The 21,857-nt window shown below is 46.3% G+C and overlaps 8 protein-coding genes and 1 non-coding gene across 9 annotated transcripts; 5 read left to right on the top strand and 4 right to left on the bottom strand.

The window, feature by feature from the left end:
* Positions 1 to 3,644: 3,644 nt before the first annotated feature.
* Positions 3,645 to 5,301, bottom strand: apf9 (FAD-linked oxidoreductase; the record flags this gene model as incomplete). The annotated part of the gene is made up of 3 exons (XM_031151546.1): positions 3,645 to 4,301; positions 4,364 to 4,730; positions 4,817 to 5,301. 3 exons carry the CDS (start codon positions 5,299 to 5,301, stop codon positions 3,645 to 3,647), a joined length of 1,509 nt encoding a protein of 502 aa, XP_031003251.1.
* A 1,405-nt stretch (positions 5,302 to 6,706) lies between these two features.
* LHYA1_G006611 (uncharacterized protein) lies at positions 6,707 to 7,159 on the bottom strand (the record flags this gene model as incomplete). Its single annotated transcript, XM_031151547.1, has 2 exons — positions 6,707 to 6,986; positions 7,056 to 7,159. 2 exons carry the CDS (start codon positions 7,157 to 7,159, stop codon positions 6,707 to 6,709), a joined length of 384 nt encoding a protein of 127 aa, XP_031003237.1.
* A 3-nt stretch (positions 7,160 to 7,162) lies between these two features.
* Positions 7,163 to 7,658, bottom strand: LHYA1_G006612 (uncharacterized protein; the record flags this gene model as incomplete). Its single annotated transcript, XM_031151548.1, has 2 exons — positions 7,163 to 7,360; positions 7,404 to 7,658. 2 exons carry the CDS (start codon positions 7,656 to 7,658, stop codon positions 7,163 to 7,165), a joined length of 453 nt encoding a protein of 150 aa, XP_031003250.1.
* A 1,124-nt stretch (positions 7,659 to 8,782) lies between these two features.
* Positions 8,783 to 9,944, top strand: LHYA1_G006613 (Isoflavone reductase P3-like protein; the record flags this gene model as incomplete). Its single annotated transcript, XM_031151549.1, has 4 exons — positions 8,783 to 8,869; positions 8,927 to 9,208; positions 9,258 to 9,587; positions 9,684 to 9,944. 4 exons carry the CDS (start codon positions 8,783 to 8,785, stop codon positions 9,942 to 9,944), a joined length of 960 nt encoding a protein of 319 aa, XP_031003249.1.
* A 1,666-nt stretch (positions 9,945 to 11,610) lies between these two features.
* Positions 11,611 to 12,753, top strand: LHYA1_G006614 (uncharacterized protein; the record flags this gene model as incomplete). The annotated part of the gene is made up of 4 exons (XM_031151550.1): positions 11,611 to 11,967; positions 12,033 to 12,356; positions 12,445 to 12,570; positions 12,730 to 12,753. The coding sequence occupies 4 exons, from the start codon at positions 11,611 to 11,613 to the stop codon at positions 12,751 to 12,753; spliced, it is 831 nt and encodes a 276-aa protein (XP_031003248.1).
* Positions 12,754 to 13,062: 309 nt separating this feature from the next.
* On the top strand, positions 13,063 to 13,134 carry LHYA1_G006615. Its single transcript has one exon. It is a non-coding gene; the product is annotated as a tRNA-Met (tRNA).
* A 790-nt stretch (positions 13,135 to 13,924) lies between these two features.
* uap2 (Splicing factor U2AF-associated protein) lies at positions 13,925 to 15,070 on the top strand (the record flags this gene model as incomplete). Its single annotated transcript, XM_031151551.1, has 1 exon — positions 13,925 to 15,070. One exon carries the CDS (start codon positions 13,925 to 13,927, stop codon positions 15,068 to 15,070), a length of 1,146 nt encoding a protein of 381 aa, XP_031003247.1.
* A 260-nt stretch (positions 15,071 to 15,330) lies between these two features.
* Positions 15,331 to 17,913, bottom strand: LHYA1_G006617 (uncharacterized protein; the record flags this gene model as incomplete). The annotated part of the gene is made up of 1 exon (XM_031151552.1): positions 15,331 to 17,913. The coding sequence occupies one exon, from the start codon at positions 17,911 to 17,913 to the stop codon at positions 15,331 to 15,333; it is 2,583 nt and encodes an 860-aa protein (XP_031003246.1).
* Positions 17,914 to 20,181: 2,268 nt separating this feature from the next.
* LHYA1_G006618 (uncharacterized protein) lies at positions 20,182 to 21,087 on the top strand (the record flags this gene model as incomplete). Its single annotated transcript, XM_031151553.1, has 1 exon — positions 20,182 to 21,087. The coding sequence occupies one exon, from the start codon at positions 20,182 to 20,184 to the stop codon at positions 21,085 to 21,087; it is 906 nt and encodes a 301-aa protein (XP_031003253.1).
* Positions 21,088 to 21,857: the final 770 nt, after the last annotated feature.

Consider the following 21,857-nt stretch of genomic DNA (forward strand, 5'->3'; position numbering starts at 1 on the left):
TCATTTTCCTAGTAAAAACCACGGGGGTAGGCTTAAAAGAAAGCTGAGATCAAGGCGGTTAATATGCTGGCGCGATCGTTCGATTTAGACGGTTGTGGCAAAAGTTGTAGCAGTGTTAATATCTCCTTGTGCATCGCGTATGTGTTTCAATCGGATATATATAGTATTATCTATATAGATACATTCACTTGACTGCTCTAGCATTAGGCTAGCGCCGTCCTATATAGTCTTAGACTTATATAAGATATTAATAGAATAAATAAATAAATAAATAGACTATTATAGAAAATAATCTCACATATATATAAAACCTCTAAGCTCGCCTAGTTGATTACTATTCATAGACATATCCACACTCTCAGCATCCACTTGAAAGAGATTCATATAACTCTCCCATTCCTCCCACCACTGCGGATTCTGCACTTCACCGATCATTGACTGATTCAGGGAATCCACTTCACTAGTCCCGCCTCCGAGAGTCCCATCTTCAAGTTCATCGCCCATCTGCTGAATCGGAGCAGGAGGTAGTCTCTGAGCAAAAGTCTCGTTGAGAGTTTTCCACTCCCTTACGGCCAGGACCTCACCAGTCCTTGAATCCCTATTTCTCTGACGGCACGCTTGGAAAACGGCATCAAACATAACCGATGCTCCTAATTTATTTTTCACCGCGAGCTCGTTCATGTTGACACTAGTGTTATTGCCTCGGAGAAGATCGATGAACGTCTCGATATGAATAGCAGCACGGGTAAGCTCTCGCTGTTCAGGGAATGAGTGGAATATCTTGTGTGCTTCGATGATACAGCCCATTGCGCGAATTTCTTGCGCGGGCGTGTGCGTGGTGTAGGTGGCCATGAAGCGGAATAGGAAGGTCGTTGCATTAAAAAGCGCCGTGAAATATGGCTTTGGAACGAAACTAAGCAGGCCGCTGGGATATAAGTCTGATGTGCCCTGCTGGCCTAGTATCGTCAGCTCGGTGATGAGTTTTGAGGCAGCTTCGAGTGCTTTGTAGAGGATTTCTTGGCGGTGAATTTGCAATTGTATATTAGAGGATGGGTTTGAACTAGTCGGGATCGTGAAGGTTAGAGCATAGAGATACAGTTTAGCGTTACACCATTCGATCTCGAGTTTTGGTTTCCACAAGGCGGTGTTTGATTTCTTAAGGTCATCTAGCTGCTTGTCGAACATTTGCGTAAGTGAGAAATGCAAAGCATGGTCTTCAATGCTGCCGAGAGTATCCATGAACGAGTTCGTGATCTTGATAATGGAAAAAAGGGTACACCACCACGAGGGAATGGAATTAAAGATGATATCAAGCGCTTTGTCAATAGATCTCATTTGCTGCTGGGTCGACATTGGCGGGGGTAATCCGTAAAAGGCGGCAATTCTACGATTCGATCAGCAACCTTGGATGATAACCACTTATGTTGAAACTCACACAGTCCCTACCCAGAAACATCCCAGCCACGTCTGAGACAGGTCTTGAGCGCTTAGTTCGCATACAGCGACATCGCCAAGGCCTTTCCACCCGTGGGTCTGACTCCTTGGCCTAAGGGGACTATGATAGTTCAACTGCATAGCAGCATTAATTACGAGCCCCACATAATTCCAAGCTGGATTGGAAAAATGTGTCGCTTGAGAAATAGGCCACAAACAGAGAAGCAGTAATGCGTGGATGGTTTCGAGGTGTTGAATGGCTCCATGGATAATCGGAGAAAGCAGTCCCTTATGCTCGGTAGCTACTTGCTGGTATATGGTCGCAAAGCGGGCGTGGTCTTGACCGGCCACTAGGATGATGGTCCAAAAAAGCAGTGGCGATCTGGTAATAAGCTCTGATACAGAAACACAGGGTTGCAGAAACATGGCGTAAGGATAGTAGTGCACGCCAAAACTGTAGAGCAGTTTTAGCCATAGTACTGACATATAATGCGTGAGAATACGCACTGCTGAAAGAGTTCAATAACAGTTTGGGACTCTAGAGTAAGTTTTCCTAAGGTGTAGGATTGGGCCCGATCGACTTCTGTGATATCGACCCACAGTACATGCCCCTCAAGGGGAGGCTCAGATACCACGAGCTCTGCAACAGGTGATTGTTGCCGAATCTTCGATGATATACTGTTCCTAGCCATCCCACGCGTTTGTGTGGGCTTCGAAGTAAAGCTTTCTGGAATATGCGGCTGCTCCGTGGAGCGTAACGCATGAAGCCCGTGACTGATCTCGTCTGTAAGTCTGTCATGTCTGTGTCAGAATCATGCAAATGCTGATAGGACCGCAAAGGCCTATCTTTCCATTGACTTACTTTCTTGTAGACACGCGCTTGAAATTGGCATCAAATCGACAGTCGAGCTTCTTCGATTCGCACCTCGAGCATAGCCCATTCACGGCTCTTCGCGCATCACAGGCAAGTTTGGCCTGGCGGCAGCGAGTGCAACTCTTCGCCCGACCCGCATATCGCAAGTCGGGTGAGGACCCAGACCTCGGTGAAGTTAAGCTAATTCTATTCATAAAGATGCTTCATGTACTGCTTCCTTATAAAAGCTTTGGAATGTCTTCTATAATGTTCATAAAGACGAAATTAAGGAAGGTGTTCTGGTTGTTCTAGTGGTTGAATTTAGCTGCTTACATAAGCGTACAGACCATACTGAGGTACTCGAATAAATGTAAAACTCTACCCTTCGGTTCGGTCTTTACTCTACAGACTTCAAGATATATGTAATTCTCGTCTTCTACTAGCGTCAAGTTATAACGATCATCTTTGTGACCTACCTATTTCAACAGGTGTCATGATGACGCAGGCGTGAGTTGATGACTCCGTATCCGTATCCGTACTTCCGTGCTTTATAATTATCCGCTTACCTAGGGCAGCCTTCAAGTTTGTGGGAATGACTTGACTTGTAGTCCTCAAGTTCACAACAGACAACCACTTCTATATAACACGATTATCTATCCAGACTATCTATCTTATTACCTGCTAATATTGCACCATCGTCGCGGAGCATAGCTCCGAAGTCTCTATAATTCACCTATAAAAATCAAGACACTCTTTCTTATCTTCTATAATATATATAAGGTGCGCGCGGAAGCTACGCTGTACAGAATGTATAAAGGAGTCAAGCTGATCAATGTTCCGACACACAGATAGTAACATCTTCAAAATCACTATTTATCCACAAATAACATCCGACCTTCCCCCCTTCCCCTTTCCTGTTTTATATCACACCCGACACAAAGAATTCCCTACCATCTCCCACCCCTCACTCCCCACACAAACATGGCACCAAAAAACATCATCCGGATCAACTGCCTTCTTGATCTGCAGCAGGCGTTCGTAATTGCAACCCCAGAATGCTTGTTGAAAGTCCGGTTCATCCCAGTAAGCCTGTTTTGTTTACTTCATCAGAAGACTCCTGCATTTATGGAGACGCTGGATTGCATGGTGGCTGAGGAGAAGGGAAATATGGGAAGGAAGGGAAGGAAGAAAGACATACCTCATTGATATAGGGACCCGAGTCCGGAACCAGTATTCTCAACGCCTCAGTCTGAATATGATTGACGCTATACTCTACCGCAGCTTGCTGCGTATGATTTCGGGGTGTCCATTCTTGAGATGTCACTGTAGCCGTATCCATTAGCATCCACTAGTCCCTCTAAATAGCCACAACACAGCCTAGCTCAAACGTACCAGCATGAATCAAAGCCTTCCTCCAAGCAGGATTAACGGCGTCGCTCCCGCCTCTGGGCTGCGCATCCCAAACCCCCATCCCTGAAACCATATACAGCCTCCCCCCCGCCTCCCCCAAAAAATCCACTAGAGCGGGCATCATTGCGTCCTCTGTTAGTATCTCGGGAGGCAGAAGCCATGACCCAACAACTTTGTCCACGCCCGCCCTGCTGTCGTCTGCGTACTGCAGGAACATACTGTACAGATTCGGGAAGACGGTAGATGTCGCCTGCGTGGTGGTCTGGTCAGCCCATGTCGCATTAATGTGCGAATATATGGGCAACCATAGGTCTTCGAGTGCATTTGGGACGCTGGGGCTGGGGAGGGTGAAGATGCCTTCGAAGGATGCCTTGGGGTCTAAGCCTTCGCTGGGCATGATTTCCGGGTAGGGATAGAGGTATAGGAAGGCTGATACGTTCGCGGTGGAGAGGGCGGGCAGTTGGGATAGAAAATAGGACATTATCTCCCAGTAGACTGTGGAATTTACTGCGGTTTGGAGGCTAAATTTGTATACCGCGATAGGAGTGGCTGGGAGGGTGCGGACGGTGAGTCTTGTGAGGACACCGAAGGTGCTCCCGCCGCCCTGGAATGTATCATTAGTACAGCTTTTCAAAATGATTTGAAGCATTGTGAGACGGTACGTACCCCGCGAACAGCCCAGAAAAGGTCAGTATTCTGACACTCATTCGCGGTCAATATGTCACCCATCGGTGTCACCATCTCAACCTGATAGACCTGGTCAGCGCCAAGGCCGTACATGTGTGAGAGAGGGCTGTGGCCACCGCCGGTCACATAGCCACCCATGGTGACCTCCTTCCCCATCCCATCGATGAGTGTCTGGTTGTGCTGATCAAGGCGATGATATATATCAGCGACATATGAACCAGCATCGGCGGTCACAGCGGTAGTGTTTATGGTTGTGGAACAGCCTTGTGGTTGGAACGTGTCGTGGAATTCATAGTTGCCGACCATGTATCGAGTCCAGATAGATAAGGAATAGGGAGCCGTGGATCTATTTTTTTGTTTTCTCTTGAGTCAGTCTTGTCCCTCCCCTTCCCTTCCCAAGGACGGACATTTGAAATTATCTGATCTACTTACCGTTTCAGATAGTCATGCCCAGAGGCCTTGACATTCAATCTCACGTTATTCGCCCTCGCAAAATCGACCGCGAGTTTGACATGATCCGCCGATGAGACATTGACTACATAAATTGGATATCCGGCTGCACTACATGGCGCAGTGGGGTCGGGAAGGCATGAATCGTTATTCATATTATTCCACGCCGAGCTAACGGGATTGTCCTGGTGGAACGTGAAGCTACTCCACGCGGCCTCGATCTCAACGCAGCTGGCATTGAAGCCCGGGCCTGAAGAGTGGCAGGCGGTAGCAGGTGGGACGCCGTGTATCAGGCGCCCGGATAGGGTCTGGTTAAGGGTGGCCCATTGGGAAAGGCTTGGCCAGGACACGTCGTTTGGTGTTGCTTTGCAGCTTGTAGAGTGGGCTTGGACTCGGATTTGATAGAGGAGGGATGAGATGTGAAGAAATGTCTGGATAGACAGTGGACGAAGACCTGCGAATCGCATCTTATTGTCACTGTATGGGAAAACCAAACCGTGGTTGAAAACTTGGAGTGAAGTACTGTACGATGGAGGCTAGAGACCAGAAAGTGTCAAGGAAGGGTTTGCGACCTTGATATACACAGTCTCATCTTCCTAGAACAGGCTTCTTTCAATATCTGAGAGGCGAAGATGTCAACTTCCTTGCATCTTTAAGGTTTTCTATATGCACCTGGTCAGCAAGCAAGGTAAAATACATCCACGCTTTCTCTTTCTCCGTAGTACGAATAACAGATAAATTGTAGCTCCATTGATTTCAAGCCAATGATGTGTTGAAACTTCCCCTTGACGTAGACAAACTGCGGCCTTCGCAATTCCCAAGTAAGGATAGCTCGGATTCTGACTCCGAGTGCGTTCGGAGTGCGGTAGAAGAGACGAGACGAACTGCGGCTCTCGCAGTTGGTCGCATTGGTTCTAAGATGCGACGGAACTTCTTGGCTTGGAAGGTTGAAGAAAGAGCTATGACAGGTTGCCTTAATACTTAGTAGTTACCTAGAACTACACAATTCATCAATGGGAAAAAGCCTTCTTCCCAATCCTACCGTAGAATGTTCGTGAATCAGCGTTTCATTGCTTGCTTAATCGACTACTTGTCTATCGACACACCTAAGTGAGCTCGCAGACTTTTCAATCGGTGGTTGGTAAAATAAGCATCTAAAAGAAATCTGGCTGTAGTCCCGCCCGGAGTTGGCATTGCAGCTTGCTATAAGGTCGACGTCTTCTGAAGAGGCGCTATACCCAGGTAGGTAGGGTGGTTCTTCTAGGAGCTAGCGCCGATTTCGCGGCTCGTGCGGGCGCTCTTCTAATTTGTACCGAGTACTCCAAGCTGTGATTGCTCACAATGATTCACAAACTCACCTCCAAGAAGGCTGTATCTATCTACCTACTACATAAGCAGAGGTGGGGAGGGGGGAGGTTGGAATTTACAGTATAGTACAGTACAGTATTGTGCAGTATATGCCGCGATATGTTCATCGGCCTTGCTTGAGCCGGCAGACCGATGATTACGAGGCCCTTACGCTTACTGTTCACGGTCATTCCGGTCAGTGATTTCGCACTTTTATAATTGCGATCTTTTATACCTGGTCCGTCTAAAGTCCGCAATTCGCAAATTCACCTTACGCCTTGTCAGTTGATGGCGGTCATATATATATATATTTAATATTAAAGCTGACGGCTGTAATTACTTCTATAAATTCGCCTACTATTTTAATCTTAAGTTATATCTGCTCTAAGACTATAAAAGCGGGTTTAAAGTTAATACTATAAGCTCGAGCTTCGATCTGTAGATAAATCAGATAAGATTATAGTGCTGAGACAGCCACCGTTACTAACGTCCCTAGTTCGTCCATACCTAAGAACCATTTACTAATTAAGACACTCTGCCCTTTAAAGCGCTAGCCGAGTCATTTTGCTCTTGAAGATCTGGCAAGAGATCTTTATACGTCGGAATTATCTTCAAGTTTTGGCCGGACTTGCTATCTCGCATGTATTGCTTGCAATACTCTATTTCCCACGTTGCTTGATCTAATGCCTCCCATAACGTCTTGCTGCAAGGCAATGATAGATCGAAAAAGCCACCACATTGCGGCAAGCCATGTCCATGCTCAATATTGAATATATGAATAATGATTACGAGAACAATCGCTGTACTATTGATTTGAAGATATATGTTAGCTTGATGAGGCTCAAGTCGACTATATGTGATGAAAGTGAAATACCGTCGGCGAGACTCGGCCAGAGCCCACTCCTCCCAAACTGGGACCTGGCCTTGCTGGGTCTCTCCATTGCACATCCAGCCAAGAGATTGATATTTATTAGCCATTCTCTAGAAGGGATGCATTAGTGTTTTATTATTCTTGATTATTCCAAAGCTTTTAGTACTGACTTTCGTTGTACTAAGTATAGGTACAAGTATGTGCCCCTCTACAACATATTCGCTGTTATCGCCTAGTAGACCCAGAATAATATACATGGCCATAGCTTGAATGGGGTGAAGCGTAGTCCAGGCATCATAATCCCGATACTGTTTCTTTCAGACAAGGATCAAGAGTTCTAGAACATAGTACTAACCTCATCTTCGAGTGCTGTGACTCCGCTTGAATAGTCCTCCAAATGAAAGCTATCTTTCCAGGAGTTCTTGCCTTATACATCTGCAAAATACTGCTGCAAATCGCAAGCGGCTCAGGTAGCGCTACTTCATGATCATTGACAGACTGCAAGTTCGTTTCCCAGAGAGACGGCCGAGATTGGAGGTGAATAAAAGGGGGGAGCGTTCCATTATTACCATACAGCATTCCAAGGTACGACTTCAATGTGCTCATACAGTATGCCCTGCTTTGAGATCTCGTTTCTCTAGTATAGTCTTCGTGTCCAATGGGACAAATGATGGCGAGATATCAACAACGTAGTAGCAGCCCAGAACGACTCGATCCTTGAAATGATAAATCTGGGGTAAAAGGGAAGCACCACATGGAGAGTTTCAAGAGAGAGTGTCCGACGCAATGAGGTCTATCATCCCACCCGAGAATGCAGCTCCATCCACATTTCCGATTCCTGCATTCGACTGCAAGTCTACCCACGTTTCGGCAGGTAGGACAGAGTCAAAGCTGCTTCCTGAAACGAGATGCCTGGAGGATTCACGGAGTGAGTTTTCTCGTCTAGCGGAAATCGGATTGACATTGCTACCAGAGCCTCTTTGCTCGGGGTGGTCATTGTGAGCTAGGGCTGTGTTTACCTGACGGACAACAGGCACAAGTTCGTCCGCGGGGACGCCTTGCACCCCTAAATTGGATGTTGTATTAGAAGAGTTGTAAATGCACTGAAGACCCTTGATGGTGCATCTTGAGCAACCTGGTAAGTTCATACTACAGCGAGTCTTAGCCTTGGTGCATGCAACGCATGATCTCCGACGTGTGGACGACATGCCATCTTTGGCTTTTTTCCGACAGTAACGGATATGACGGGTAGTCTGCTTGTCTTGGGCACCGTCAGGATGGCTCAATGATCAACAGATAGCGAACGAATATGGTTCGTAAGATGAACGGGGAGAAGGAACTTACGGGCTTGGAAACTTCTGCTGCAGAGTGGACACATGAGCTCCGGCTGTATTGTGGTCGGGCGCTGGCGTTCCATAATGACTTCCCACTTTGTTCACTGTATGCCTCCCGTATTTGTTAGTGTCATGAATGACTCAATGGAGAGTTCAAATTAGACATGGCCCGAAGAAGTACGCTAGAGTAGGAGATGTCAACGCGTTTCAGTGTGAGCACGGATTTCCGTGTCGTGCTTTGTCCGCCAAATTCTCCGTTGTTGCTTGCAATAGTGCGAACTCACAAAAATCGGTCGAAGTATGTATATAAATGCATTAGTTCTCGAATTGAGGGAAAATTCAATAAAGTTCAGGCACCTTTTCAGATCTTCCAAATTCACTACGCTATTTGGCAAAATGTCAAAACCAAGAATTCTGGTAGTGGGTGCGACCGGACGTACTGGAGGCACTATCGTTGACAGCCTTCTTGAGGATGGCAAGACCGTGGGCAGATACAATTCCCGACCTTATCATACACCGCATTGATATAATATCTTCTAGCATGTCGAGGCACTCATACGTCCCGCATCAAATGCCAACCCGACTATCTTGAAACTCAAAGACCGTGGTGTGAAGATTCATTTCGGCGAGATTAAAGATGATCCTCAACTTGCTAGTATCTTAGCCGGTATAGACACCGTTATTAGTGCCATCGGACCAGGTGCACAGTTGGAACAGATCCCTCTCGCCGATGCGGCAAAGAAAGCAGACGTTAAAAGATTCGTGCCTTGTGCCTTTATAACTGTTTGCCCGCCCGGCGGCGTTATGTGGATACGTGATCAGGTATGTATATCATTCAGTCATAATATCAATTATCGTTTATGTATAATAGAAAGAACAAATCTACCAACATTTCCGCAAGCTTGGACTTTCGTACAAACTCATCGATGTAGGATACTGGTACCAAGCCTCCTTCCCAACACTGTCTTCTGGACGTGTAGATTATGCCAGCCTGCTGGTTCCCAATATGACGATCTCTGGCGATAAAAACATAAAGACTGCACTTACTGATCTACGTGATATCGGTCCGTATGTTGCTAGGTGTATGACCGATAGCCGAACCCTGAATAAATGCGTTTTCTGTTACGGAGAGCTTCTATCTCAGGATGGGTTATTCGCCAAAATGGAGGAGCTTTCGGGAGAGAAGATTGAGAGAGAATTTGTACGCCCAGTTCCTGATTTTCTCTTTGCATTTTGAACCCTGTTATGCGTGGTTAAACGAATGAACGAAGACTACTGACTATACTTTGCCGATCAGGTCAGTCCTGATCAACTCCTCGCCCTCTGTGACGCTATCAAGGCGTCTTTTAAATACAACCTCTCCGATATGAAGCAAGCTATGACTGTTATCGGCCTAGAATATTCCTATAGTATGTTCGTTCGCGGTGATAACTCTCCCGAGTACGCGAAGTACTTAGGGTATCTTGATGCTAGAGATCTATATCCCGACTTTGTTCCCCGATCGTTCGAGGCGTTTGCAAGGGAGCTAGTAGATGGGAAAGCGGCAAGGATTTTCTAGATACGAGATTCCCGTTGTCCGTTGTCTGGTAAAGGCAACCTCTCGCCTTTGTTTGTCTTTCATTCAAGGATACATAGGTAGTACATCGAAGTCTGCCAACTTTGACTGGGTTTTGGATAGCTCGTTACGCTTATTCTCTATTGTTCTACTCTACTTTTATCCACTGATATGACTCTACCTTGTGATATTTCAGCTGTAGTGAATTTCTTTAAACCCCTCTCTGCGTTTTACTCTAATTATCATGTTTTGCTCGATGTCGTCGGCGGTTTGAAAGAGAGGCGTTGCAACCTTGAAAACATATCCTTTTAATGTAGAACCTGGTAGAGACACTGCGTGGTTTACAGAAATTGTCAAATTTGTACCAAAAATCAATAATATCGCCCCTAAAAGAATCACCACGCGGGGCATTTACTGTATCGCCCTGATAAGTGGTGCTCGCAAACGTTGCAATGTGACTTTGCTACTACAGAAACCAAACAAAGGACTGCTCAACATGCCATGCCACCCATAGAGCACGCCAATTCAACTGTCGACAACCCGATCATAGATTAAGAATTATGATCATTCATAAGTCCCTAAAGGCTATCAACGCGAATATCGCCATCAAACCGCCACATCTCTACCCCACATGTTGCATTGGGATCCAATGCTTCAGCCCCAGCTATATTTGCCAACCATAGCTCTAGAAAATATGTTTCGCCTAGTGTAGACAGATTGTTGTAAAGCAAGTCGTTTATTGGTTATAGCGGAGCTACGGACGAGAGGTCAAAATCCGGGGGCGCACTTACACTTCTTGAAAACGACTTTCTACCGGACGCTGACCTGGGTGTTGGCAGTAGAGCTTTCTCTAATCGGACGTATGTTGCTTTCTAGGGCAGCCTTGGCCATGACCTTTCGATCTCCCATTATATAGATGAAGACCCATTTCGATCCAGTCACAGCCTTTGTCTCTAGTTGGGCTTCATGATTAGAGGGCTCAGGTGCGGTATCAATTTGACCTTCCTCCTTCTCTAAACTATTATTGGAAGACTTGGCTGTGGTCGATCCTGCGACCGTCTCATTAACAAGAGACTGCTGCGTTGGCGGAAAATCTGAAGAGGCTGACATTTCATTCGATTTGCGAGAGGCTGACAACAGAACTGGATAATGTGTATAAGAGTACCTTGTGGCTTTAAGCTTTGATAACTATGGTTGAAGACTTTCACAGACCATATATATTAGAGGTATAGTGTGTAAGAGTTGTAGGAAGCTTAAAAAATTACCAATAAGTCCGGAATAACCAATCTTACCATATATCATTAACAATTTGAAACGTGAAAGATTAAGAATACCTAGGATTTTATCTTATTAGATGATAGGCACATAATCGGGTATATCCTGAACTTAGTGGAGAGGCTTATCGGGGGTAAGAGTGGATGATAAATATCTTAGCTAGCGGGAGAGGCTCATCGGGTGTAAGAGGAGAGGGAACATAGAATGTTAGGAGCTAGTCCGCAATTTCATTTTAAGACATGGATCATACTCGAGTAAATCTGGGGTGCACTGGACTGGGCGCCCGGATACCGCCTTCCCAAACAGGTATAGTCCTTGGCAAATGGTAAGTCTATAAATATATCTGACATCTAATAATAATAGCCTTCAAATCTGTTTCTAACGTCTTGAGAATATGTCGAGCCTTTTATCCTTGCTATCACAATACAACATCCTAACTAAGACTGCCGAATATCTCAGCACTCTTGACCTCCTTCATCTTGGATTAGCGAACTCCAGTTTCCATGCCATTATTCTTCACTCTACGCCCATTTTCAACCGTCTAAAACTCACAGCCCTATGTGACGGAACCGGTCTCACAGCGCGTCAAAACTTTCAAGGCATCTACTATGCCTTGCGCCCCCAGGACTTTGTGATGGGGAAGGGCAGGAAAGCGCATTATGACGAAGAGCTTGAAGTACGCGTTTGGAACATCAAGTGCGATGCCGCAAATGCGCTTCCTTGCTTGAGTTGTGGAATTAATGTTTGTGAGGTTAGTTCTCCTGAACCCCGCACCACCCATATATGTAAATAGTACTAAGTATCGTATCATTTCAGGAATGTCGATATGTTCCCCGCGTTCGAGACGCCCCCCTGTATCGCTCCAGCTATCGGAGACCTCAAAATGACCCTGCAATGATGAGCCGCAATGTAATTTGTTATTGCCCAGCATGCGATGGGGGTGTCGAGGCTGGTCTTCCATTATCGCTCTCGAAATACTGTGACTGTGATCAGTATACGCGGTGGATATGTCTAGTTTGCAAAGTCAAAGAGGCCAAAATTAATTGGCTCTATTATGAAAATCTTACGAAGGGGAATTGGGCATGGGACCAAGATCTGGAAGACGGTATGTGTCTTGATGACCACGTTGATCGGCGAGCTGTAAGTTCATTGAGCCTCCTCTTAAGCTACATTAAACCTGCTTAAGAGCCCCTCCTATTATTGCGTATATAATAATCAATTATTATAGTTCTGGTGTCCTTGTGGGAAAAGACCACCAAGAAATGGTAATGTGCGATGTGCATGGTGCAGGAAAAGACACGATCTGGATACTTGGAAAGACGAGGACCCATATTATATTCCCGCTTTCGACGAGGTAAGTAGCTGTTTTCTGGCTATATTATTCCCTTGGCCGTGTTTTCTGCGTTGCGAATTAATAAAATTCTAGGATCCCTGCTATCCAAAAAATGTCTATAGTAGGTGGAGGTGAATTGTAGTTCTCATACCTGCTTTATATTATGTGTATATAATACAGGAGTTGGACTTTTCTGCCGGATGATAATCTGCAGATCCCGTTCTTTATTAATTTGTAAAAAACTTATTAGAGCAACCTAAAAGGCAATATTATTCCGAAAAACACTAGCTTGTATTCGCTTTCCTTTATATGAATAAAGTAGAATATTGAAACTGGTGACATACTGTTCTACTTTACTTAAAAACTTAGGTCTTATGATAAACACGCTAAGGGCCTAGTAGGCCTAGGCCGGCGTAAGCGTCCTCGCTAGAACCTAAGAATTTACTTAGCTTGCGTATATACCAAAATAGCCAATTTACTTTCAAAAAAATCACAACTTGCAACATTCAAGCAAGCAATGTGGCGCAGCGGAAGCGCGCCGGGCTCATAACCCGGAGGTCCCTGGATCGAAACCAGGCATTGCTACTAAATTTTTTGTCTTTTTTTTTTTGTTTCATCAGTCCAATCTTTTGATTCTTGTTGTTGGATTAATGTAAAAGTCACGAATTATAATCTTTGTCGCAATCAAATTTTTTGTTATCGCTTACACCTGTCTAGTCGCAAATGTCCACTTACATGTAGTACAACAGAATCGAACCGAGCAAGCAATTTATCTGAGCAACTTGCACTGACATTGAAATGACAAATCAACTTTGAATTCACTTCCTGCCACATGAAAATAGTGGTGGAAATTATAGAAGGCCTGTCCCGCTACCGTAGTCCTAATGTGACTGTCAGTAACTTGATTCCTACGGCTGAGTGGACCTGAAGCACTTCCAAATTACCCACCCGGCGGCTATAGTTAACCTACCTATATACCTAGCTATCCTACGAGTAAATATTTATTACTTCTACATATTTATTCGTGAAGTGTTTTATAAGTCCTAATATCAAGCAAAGGGGGTGCCTCGCTTAAGTTTATCACCAAGCGAAGCTCGAAGGTTTAATTAAGGGTTTCCCGTGATCTGTAGACAGGAATAGCTGCCCTCTATTATATACCGGTATTCAATCTTTGCCTGCGAATCAAAGTATCTTCAAAAATGTTGACAGATCTTCTATGTTGAAATCTTGGAGGGGCGAAATATTGCTGCCTCAGGCATAAACAGCATCCCCACCTTGAATTCCACCTGCATGCGTGCCCGATAATTCATTGCTTGGGATCTGTTTACTCCACACCTTTCTTCCACCCCCAACTCCACCCAAACAACCACCAACCATGGAGCAAAGACAGTCCCCCCTCGAAACCCCAACCTCCAACTTCCCCACCAACCCCTCAGAATTCGATTCCGACGACCGCATCTCCTTCTCCAAGCTCGACGCCAAATTCCTCCTCGTGCAAGACGACGGCACCGAATACGAATTCGACGATGCTATCCACCGCTGGATCCCCGTGCTCGACGAAGCCCTGGCAGAAGAACAGCAGAAAGCCTACCGCGTCTCCGGCGTCGACGAGAACGAACCCGTGGAAGCCATGAAGAAAAAACGCAAGAAGGAATACGTCAATGGCGAAGAAGACGAAGGCGGGCGCGCAGTCAAAAACCCCAAGAAAGCGAAAGCGAAAACTCCCCTGCCGCCGCGCGCAAATACGGCGATTTACGTTACGGGCCTGCCGCTAGATGTCAGCATAGAGGAAGTGCGGGATGTGTTTTCCCGGAAATGCGGTGTCATTGCAGAGGAAATCGATAGTGGGAAACCGCGGATAAAACTCTATACGAACGAGCAAGGGGAGTTCAAGGGCGATGCGCTGGTAGTGTTCTTCAAGGCGCCGTCGGTGGATATGGCGATTATGCTACTGGACGACACGGAATTCCGGATGGGCGAAGGAGAGAAAATGAGAGTCCAGGCCGCGGAATCGAGTTATAAAAAAGTGCAGCATAACGACGTAGGACATGCGCAGACCGAGAAGGCGAAGACTAGTATGAGGGATAAGCAGAAGATCATCAAGAAAACGCAGAAGCTTGATGCGCGCCTCGCGGATTGGAGTGATGACGAGGTATCGAGTATTGTAGAAACCAGCTCACGATGGGATAAAGTAGTTATTCTGAAGCACATGTTCACGCTCGAGGAATTAGCTGAGGACTCAGCCGCCATACTGGACATCAAGGAAGATATACGTGAGGAGTGCAGCAAACTTGGGGAAGTCACGAATGTCGTTCTATTTGATTTAGAAAAAGACGGCATTGCGAGCGTCAGGTTTACCAATGGAGAGGCAGCGAAAGCGTGCGTGGGCGTTATGAACGGCAGGAAATTTGCGGGCCAGGAGGTTGAGGCGTATATTTCGGATGGGAAGGAGCAATTTAAGAAGTCGAAGAAGAAAGATGATGATAACGAGGGCGACGGGAAGTCTCCCGAGGAATCATGAGAGGCTGAGTTGTATTATGGGTTGTATGACTTGGAAGTGACGAAGCACTATAAAAGTCCCATACCTAATAACTCCACTGTATACTACAAACAGAAAAATACCAAGAAACTATCAAAAGGATCAATTAACATCATAATTAACATTTCTCATTCCAATATATATACCGTAAATGTATATACACCTAATACACGAGTCGGATATAAACGCCATATCCATATATACTGACTTTCCGAACGCCTTCCCAAACCGAACAATATATATCAAGCGCTAGGATCACCTTCCGGAATATCCTTCTCCTCCACAAGTTCTTCCACAGGCAACTCGAGCCCCTTGACAGGATGGATCAACATAGGAGGAAGACACATTCTCCCCTCGCCACCTCTCGCCCCATTCACTCCTTTCCCATCTTTGCCTTCATCCACTGTCAACTCGAACTCTTCCCCTCCGTCGTTGTTGACCTTCAGCCCAAGCCATCTCTTCCACAAATTTGGCGCAAAGCCAGCATTATAATACCACGTCATGCCCCTTAAATTATGCTCCCGCTCACCAAACACACTAGTCTTTGAAGCTCCACTTGCACCATTCTTTCCGGAATTCAAGACACCCGCAAGGTATGCGGTAGGCCATTCTCGGTCCACATACATTGGATGAGGCGCATAGACTGCTTTATACCCATGATGTAAGGCAACAGTTGGGCCCCACATCTCGGAGAATGCATGGTGTTTTTTGAATGCTGTCTCGCGATGCATCGTGTCCAAAAGTCGTTTTGACATTCTCGAAGCTGTCACGATAGAAGCACGACGGGGTGGGAGCCCATCGGTCTCATTATAGCCCGTGATGTCTTCTCCGAGAAGCCAGCTGCTGCCCTCGGGATCAAACATAGGGTTGAAAGTAATGAGGTCAGCGTCTTCGTTAACTCCCCACGTGTATTTGTCCTTCTCGTAGGAAGTCGGAGGTTTTGGATCGTTATCAGTTTCAAACCAATCATCAGACTCCTTTGGTCTTTCAGGTCCCCAGATTGATTTCTCGCCTTTGGGCGTTTGAGGCACGTTCTTCGCTCCTGGGATGCCGGACCATATGTCTTCAGGACTCTTTGTACCCATCTCAACTTGAACCCGAACCATCTGCTTGAAATCTTCCCAAGACCCATGGACAGATGGGAGGTAGAATCGACCATTCCTCTCCCACAAACCCTTTCGAGGCTGTGCTTTGGTCCACGAATCAAGCTGAGAGAACAAGTTGTAGTAATGTCCGGTAAATCGGATATCTAACTCCCAATGCCAGAAGAAGTCATACTCGGGATGTTTGTGTGCAAAGTGCTGCATGGCCATCTGCAATCCTCGATAAGAACCGTGTACTGGAAGATCAGGACCCCGCGTGAATTTATCGAAAATGCCTTGGTAAAGCATAAGCATTTGCGTTGTACTCCACAATGTTGCGATGTCACGAAATTCTTCGGGAACAGTTGCGTTCAAATGCTCTTCGTAGGTCTCTGCATCTGCCCAGATGGGATGCCTAGCTTCGTCCTTGACCTCAACAAGGAGATGGACATCATACTCTCCACCTGATCCGAGAGATAGCTCAGAGATAAGCGCTCTGATATTCAATACACCTTCCTCTGTGTACGCATGGTCATCAAAAGAGCGGATTACTACTGCAGTTCGGGGGAGCGTCTTCTTCGAGGCTGCTGTAGATTTTGACGTTCCGCTCAATTGTGAATCTTGTTGACCTTCGGTTTCATCTCGTCGGTGCAAAGCTGCTTCCTCTTGGTCAATGACCGAGAACGTATTCAGCGGCTCCTCGGGATGATGCTTTGGCTTAAAGCGCGCAGCATTTGCCTGGTAGCATCTCCTTTGCGCATCCGCCCAGTTCACTTCCCTGTAATCGATCTGACTAGTGGTCTCCCCGCGCCCTTCCCAAACCGATTCTGATCCTTCCGTATCGCCATACTGGCCAGTTCCAGTGCCTCCATGTTTGACACTATACCCATGACCATACGGACCCAATCGACCATATCGCTCAAAGCAGATATCTTCCGGTAATCCAAGTAGCTCGTAGGAACCCACAACATTGTCTGGGAACCCGCTAGGTCTTCCTGGGTAGTACCGTAGCTGAGGAACGCGAATTGTAGATTGTACATCAAGAAAACATTCCTTTACGGGTGCATATTCGCTCAAATATGCTTTCGAGGTTTGATTCGTATACGCTTCGAAAGGTTGGCTTGTTGGTATATCTCGTATTGCTGTTTCTGATGTGTCCTGTGGACGCGGAGGTTCGTCTTCTGGTAGAGGGTATTCGGGTTGGTTTTCCGACAATGGCAACAAGGTCCGAATCCCGCCATAATATCGTGTCAAAAACTGAAATGATTCCCAAGGCGCAGGAGGTGGTGGTGGCCGCGTTCCAAGATCTCCAACCTCGACTCTACGTGCCGAGATGATACTCATTCTTACCAGGCTCGATATGAAAATGATGACGGTTGAAATCAAAGCCCAACATAAATACCGGACTATTTTGCTGGGCAGTCTGTATGATGATGCTGGTCTCTGCGAGCCTGTAGAAGGCTTCCTGGGCACCAACAATTGACTCGAAGAGTATGAGCCTGAAATATCTCGAGACGATACAGGGGACGACAGGTATGAGGAGTAGTCGGAGTCATCGTCGGAATCGGTGTCGTATCTGTGTTTCTCGATGTCAAGAACTCTTTCTCGTGAGTATTTCGTAGGGGAGCTTCGTCTCATGTCGTATGAAGGTAGAGGACTGAGACCTGCCATTCCACGGCAGAGGAGAGGGGAGAGATTGGGTTGATCGGGTTTCAAGGTCTCGTCCAATGGCAAATCTTGCATTACAATTAGTATCGTTTGACATAGTGCATTGGAGTGTACTTGCTTCGATCATAGGAGGAGCTCAATTGCAACTAAAGGGTCGAGTTGGAATGTTGGAGTTTGTCTTTGAGCGACGGTACTACTGGCGATAGCAGATGGAGGATTCCCAAGTAAATAATCGGATTTTTCAAAGCAAGATCCTCGGAAGGCCTTCATAGAATACCTCGTAACTTGTTATTATTGTATTGTATAGCACGATTGTGATATCACAGGAAAAGGAAAAGTAGTGATAGTGTTGTTGTTGTTATCTGTTGCCAGGCAACCCCTGAATAAAGGCAAAACCGTCGGTCGCTCCACCTTCCGCATGGGATAGAAAAGCGGCACCACTTAATCTTGTGTTAGGCGGAGTGGGACAGTAAAATGCATGCCGCTTTTTATACCTGCCTAGCTAGGTACACTGCAGCAAATTACATGTGATCTCCCCTTTTTAACCGACTTGGCAGTCTACAGACTCGAATCTGATTTGTTCAGGGTGAAGAATGGCGCAACAGGGTGAAGTGGACGGTAGAACCAGTGATAATAATCTCTAAAAATATAAATGAGAAGGGATAAACTTCTATGCATAAATTTATACGTTATCAACAAGATAGACTACAAGGCATCATACACTACAGTACATAAGTCTAGATCAAAAGGCGATAAGTCACGTTGAATATCACGTGCACCAACATCCCTCTAATATAATCCTGACCTACCTGGTATATTATATATATAACTTAGGATTAGACGTCTTATAATGCAATATTGTAATTACAGGCTTATTAATACTTATGTAGGCTCGTATAGAAGCACGTGATACTGTGCTATATACAGATTCGCAATATATGAAAAGAACATTGTTTATAGTTTTTAGTACAGAGGTAATATAACACATATTTATCGATTCCCTAGTCGGGATGTATAGCAATCATGCATCAAGTCAAGACGCATGCTGCTTGCTTCAAGAACAGCAACTTCTTCTGATTGGACAAGAAGGGCATTTTAGGCCAAGACAGTTATCTCGGGAAACCTGACACCGTACTTTCCGAACTCACTCAACGAATTGATAAGTGCATCAATCCGGCCGTTGTCGGCATCGTGATATTGTTATAAGTATTGCTTCATGCAACCTGCAGGTACTGTACCTTAGTTGACCAAGATACTACGCTGTTTGGCGATGCGACGATGCGGTGCGATGTATGCCAGCAAAAGTGAGGGGTTGTATGGTCGCTAAGAGGTACGGGCGGGGGTAGCCATGTATGTGGCACGCTCTACTTCGTCTGACTGCAAACTCAGATAGCTGCTACCTAGGTACGCATCCCGTTGGCCCATGGGGGTTCTGGTACCTGAATCAGGGTGTCTGGAAACCAATGGAGATTCAGGCGTGTATACTAGCTGTTGTTTTATTGTTCGTTGGGAATAGTGGTAGTGTAGTATAGTACAGAGTGAAAGTGTAGGAAGAATAGGCTTCAGTGAGTTGGTGTTCCCCGTTCCCCAGTCCCCGTAACTCTTTCCGACCCAATCAGAGCTCGGGTGGCTGAGCCAATGAGCACTCTCGCTTTCAAACCGCCACCGAAATATAATTGTACGTCACCCTCGTGACTGCTGCCACTGGCCCCGGTTTCGCTGGCGATGGTTCACCGTTCCTGCCGGTTGGGCCATTCAGCGAAAGGTATTATACTGATGGGCTGATGTCACAGTCTGGTGATTAGCAGCCAGGTCCACAGTCAACAACTCACTGTCATATTAACTTTCCGTTAAAAACAAACTAAACTTCTCCCTCTTTCATTTACTCTTTCCCCTCTCTGACACTCATGTACCTTCACTTCCTCACTTCACTTCCTCACTTTCTGTCATTCTTTCCGAGGGAGCCTATGACTGAGATTTCCTATTAGGGATATCTATCTCGGATGTCTTTCAGTCTTCGGTCTTCAAAAGGATCACTTCATGGTGTAGTGTGCCTCGGATTGCCGTTATTAGACGTCAAGACATTCCACTATTGGCTGTAGCCAACCAGCCGTTGAGAATCCAAAGAACATCCTAACGTCCCACGCCCCTATTCAATCTTTGCTCGTTCTTGTGACCGCCTAAACTCCCTTCTCCAAGACTCCAAACGCTTGCTCGTCCTGTTCGACATTGAAGTTATTTGATGTGACAGGCGCCACGGTCCCTTCCATCCACTTCGACCAGCAAGAAGGTTGGCTCTCCATCAGCTCCTCGGGGCTTGGTTTTACTGACGACTACTAGATCATGGATGCCTCCAACTCAGCTATGTCTACTCAAGTCATAACCCAGGAACCAGATCAGCAATCAGAGATCACGGTGTGCATAACTCAACAGTCAGTTGTCCAGATCACCCTGACCGGCCCCTCTCTGGTCCTCTCTATCATTGCTATCATCATCGGCATTCAAATTCTGCAGCCATCTCTTACCTGCACCCTTCTCGTACTGGCTCCAGTACCTTGGATTATTCACAACGATTACCAAAACTTCTTATCACTTGGGCCTGGGGGAACGCCTGCAACCTTTCTTGGCTATTTGAAAATCACATATCTCCGTCTCTTCGCTCTTTCGGATCCCTACTCGCCAGCAACATTTACCGAGAGTATTTACCCAACCACTGGCTATTACCAGAGGGTCCAGTCCTGGCTTCCATTTCGAAGTGGTTCCCGCCCTAAGATCGCTGGCATCGCTCCCCAGAGGCAATTGGATCAACCTGGGTGCAAGAAGATGTATCAGATGCTTCGTGCCAGCCTCGAAAACCTCGCCGTCCAGAACCCCGAATCCTTCCGAATCGGTACATCATGCTTCGAAAAGAAGGGCCTTGCCCTTTTTGCCAGGGACCCCATCAACGCCACGTGCAGAGGAGAAGTCTGTCACGTCCATCACAGTGATCGAAGCCTGCACTTGAACTTGCATCCTGATGACGCCAAATTGATTCTAGAAAGGGGTTGGGGCGAACGACACCCACTTGCGAGGGGCGGCTGGATGAAAGCCTATGTTCCTCGTGAGTTTGTCATGGTGTACGCCCCCAGGAACCGTATGGAGCTTGATGCTGTCTGTCGGATCATCGAAGCCGCTGGATTTTGGGTTTCTGGCAAGCAGTTTGAAGTAGGGATTAAGCCAGAGTGCCTTCCTGATAAACATTCGCAATAGAAGCGTGGGGTGGTTATACGGGGTATGGCATAGGCTGTCTCTTTTGGGGACTGGCGGATGATGGCGGTAGATGGATAAAGATGAATTTAAAAATTGCAGCACTTCAGCGTAGAGAGTACGGAACGGAGTTAAGGATAGTAATACCTGAAATTAAAACTTATACTCAGCCTGCTTATTGAGATGCTTGGCCTTAGCTTCGTAAATCGGTTCAATGTGATATTCGTCACATTCTAAAAGACAACGTGACTTGTCATCAGCAGCCTGAAGAGATGTGAGAAATGTGCAGAGATCCCCGGGAACTAACTGCGATTTATCGAGCATCTCGATATACCATTGAGACAATTAAATTGCGAAAGATTGCATGGAACGGTACAGAACTAATATCCACCTGTCTGGAGCTGGCCTTAACAACTCCACCTACACAACGCCATCTACACGAACAAAAAGCATGAATATTTCTCAGATATCTCAACACGGAGTTTCCGCCTTTCTCCTGATCCATATCGAGTACACGAAACAAGCATACCATACCTTCCCACCTAACCCAACTCCAACCCAATAAATGTCCTCACGAGTTACACCTGCCAACAAGCATAGCGGGCTGCGAACAGTATCCCCAACCGTCTTATTACCATATCCATTATCCCCCAGAAACCGGTCGTATAAGCGCGCCACAGCATACGTGTCTCCAAACCCATCCACCCATCCTCTCAAATCACTTCCCCGCCCGTTTTTTTTTTGGGGGGGGGGGGGGGGTGGAGTGAGTGGAA

This window comes from Lachnellula hyalina (assembly GCF_007821495.1).
Source record: "Lachnellula hyalina strain CBS 185.66 chromosome Unknown contig00130, whole genome shotgun sequence".
NCBI classification, from domain to species: domain Eukaryota; kingdom Fungi; phylum Ascomycota; class Leotiomycetes; order Helotiales; family Lachnaceae; genus Lachnellula; species Lachnellula hyalina.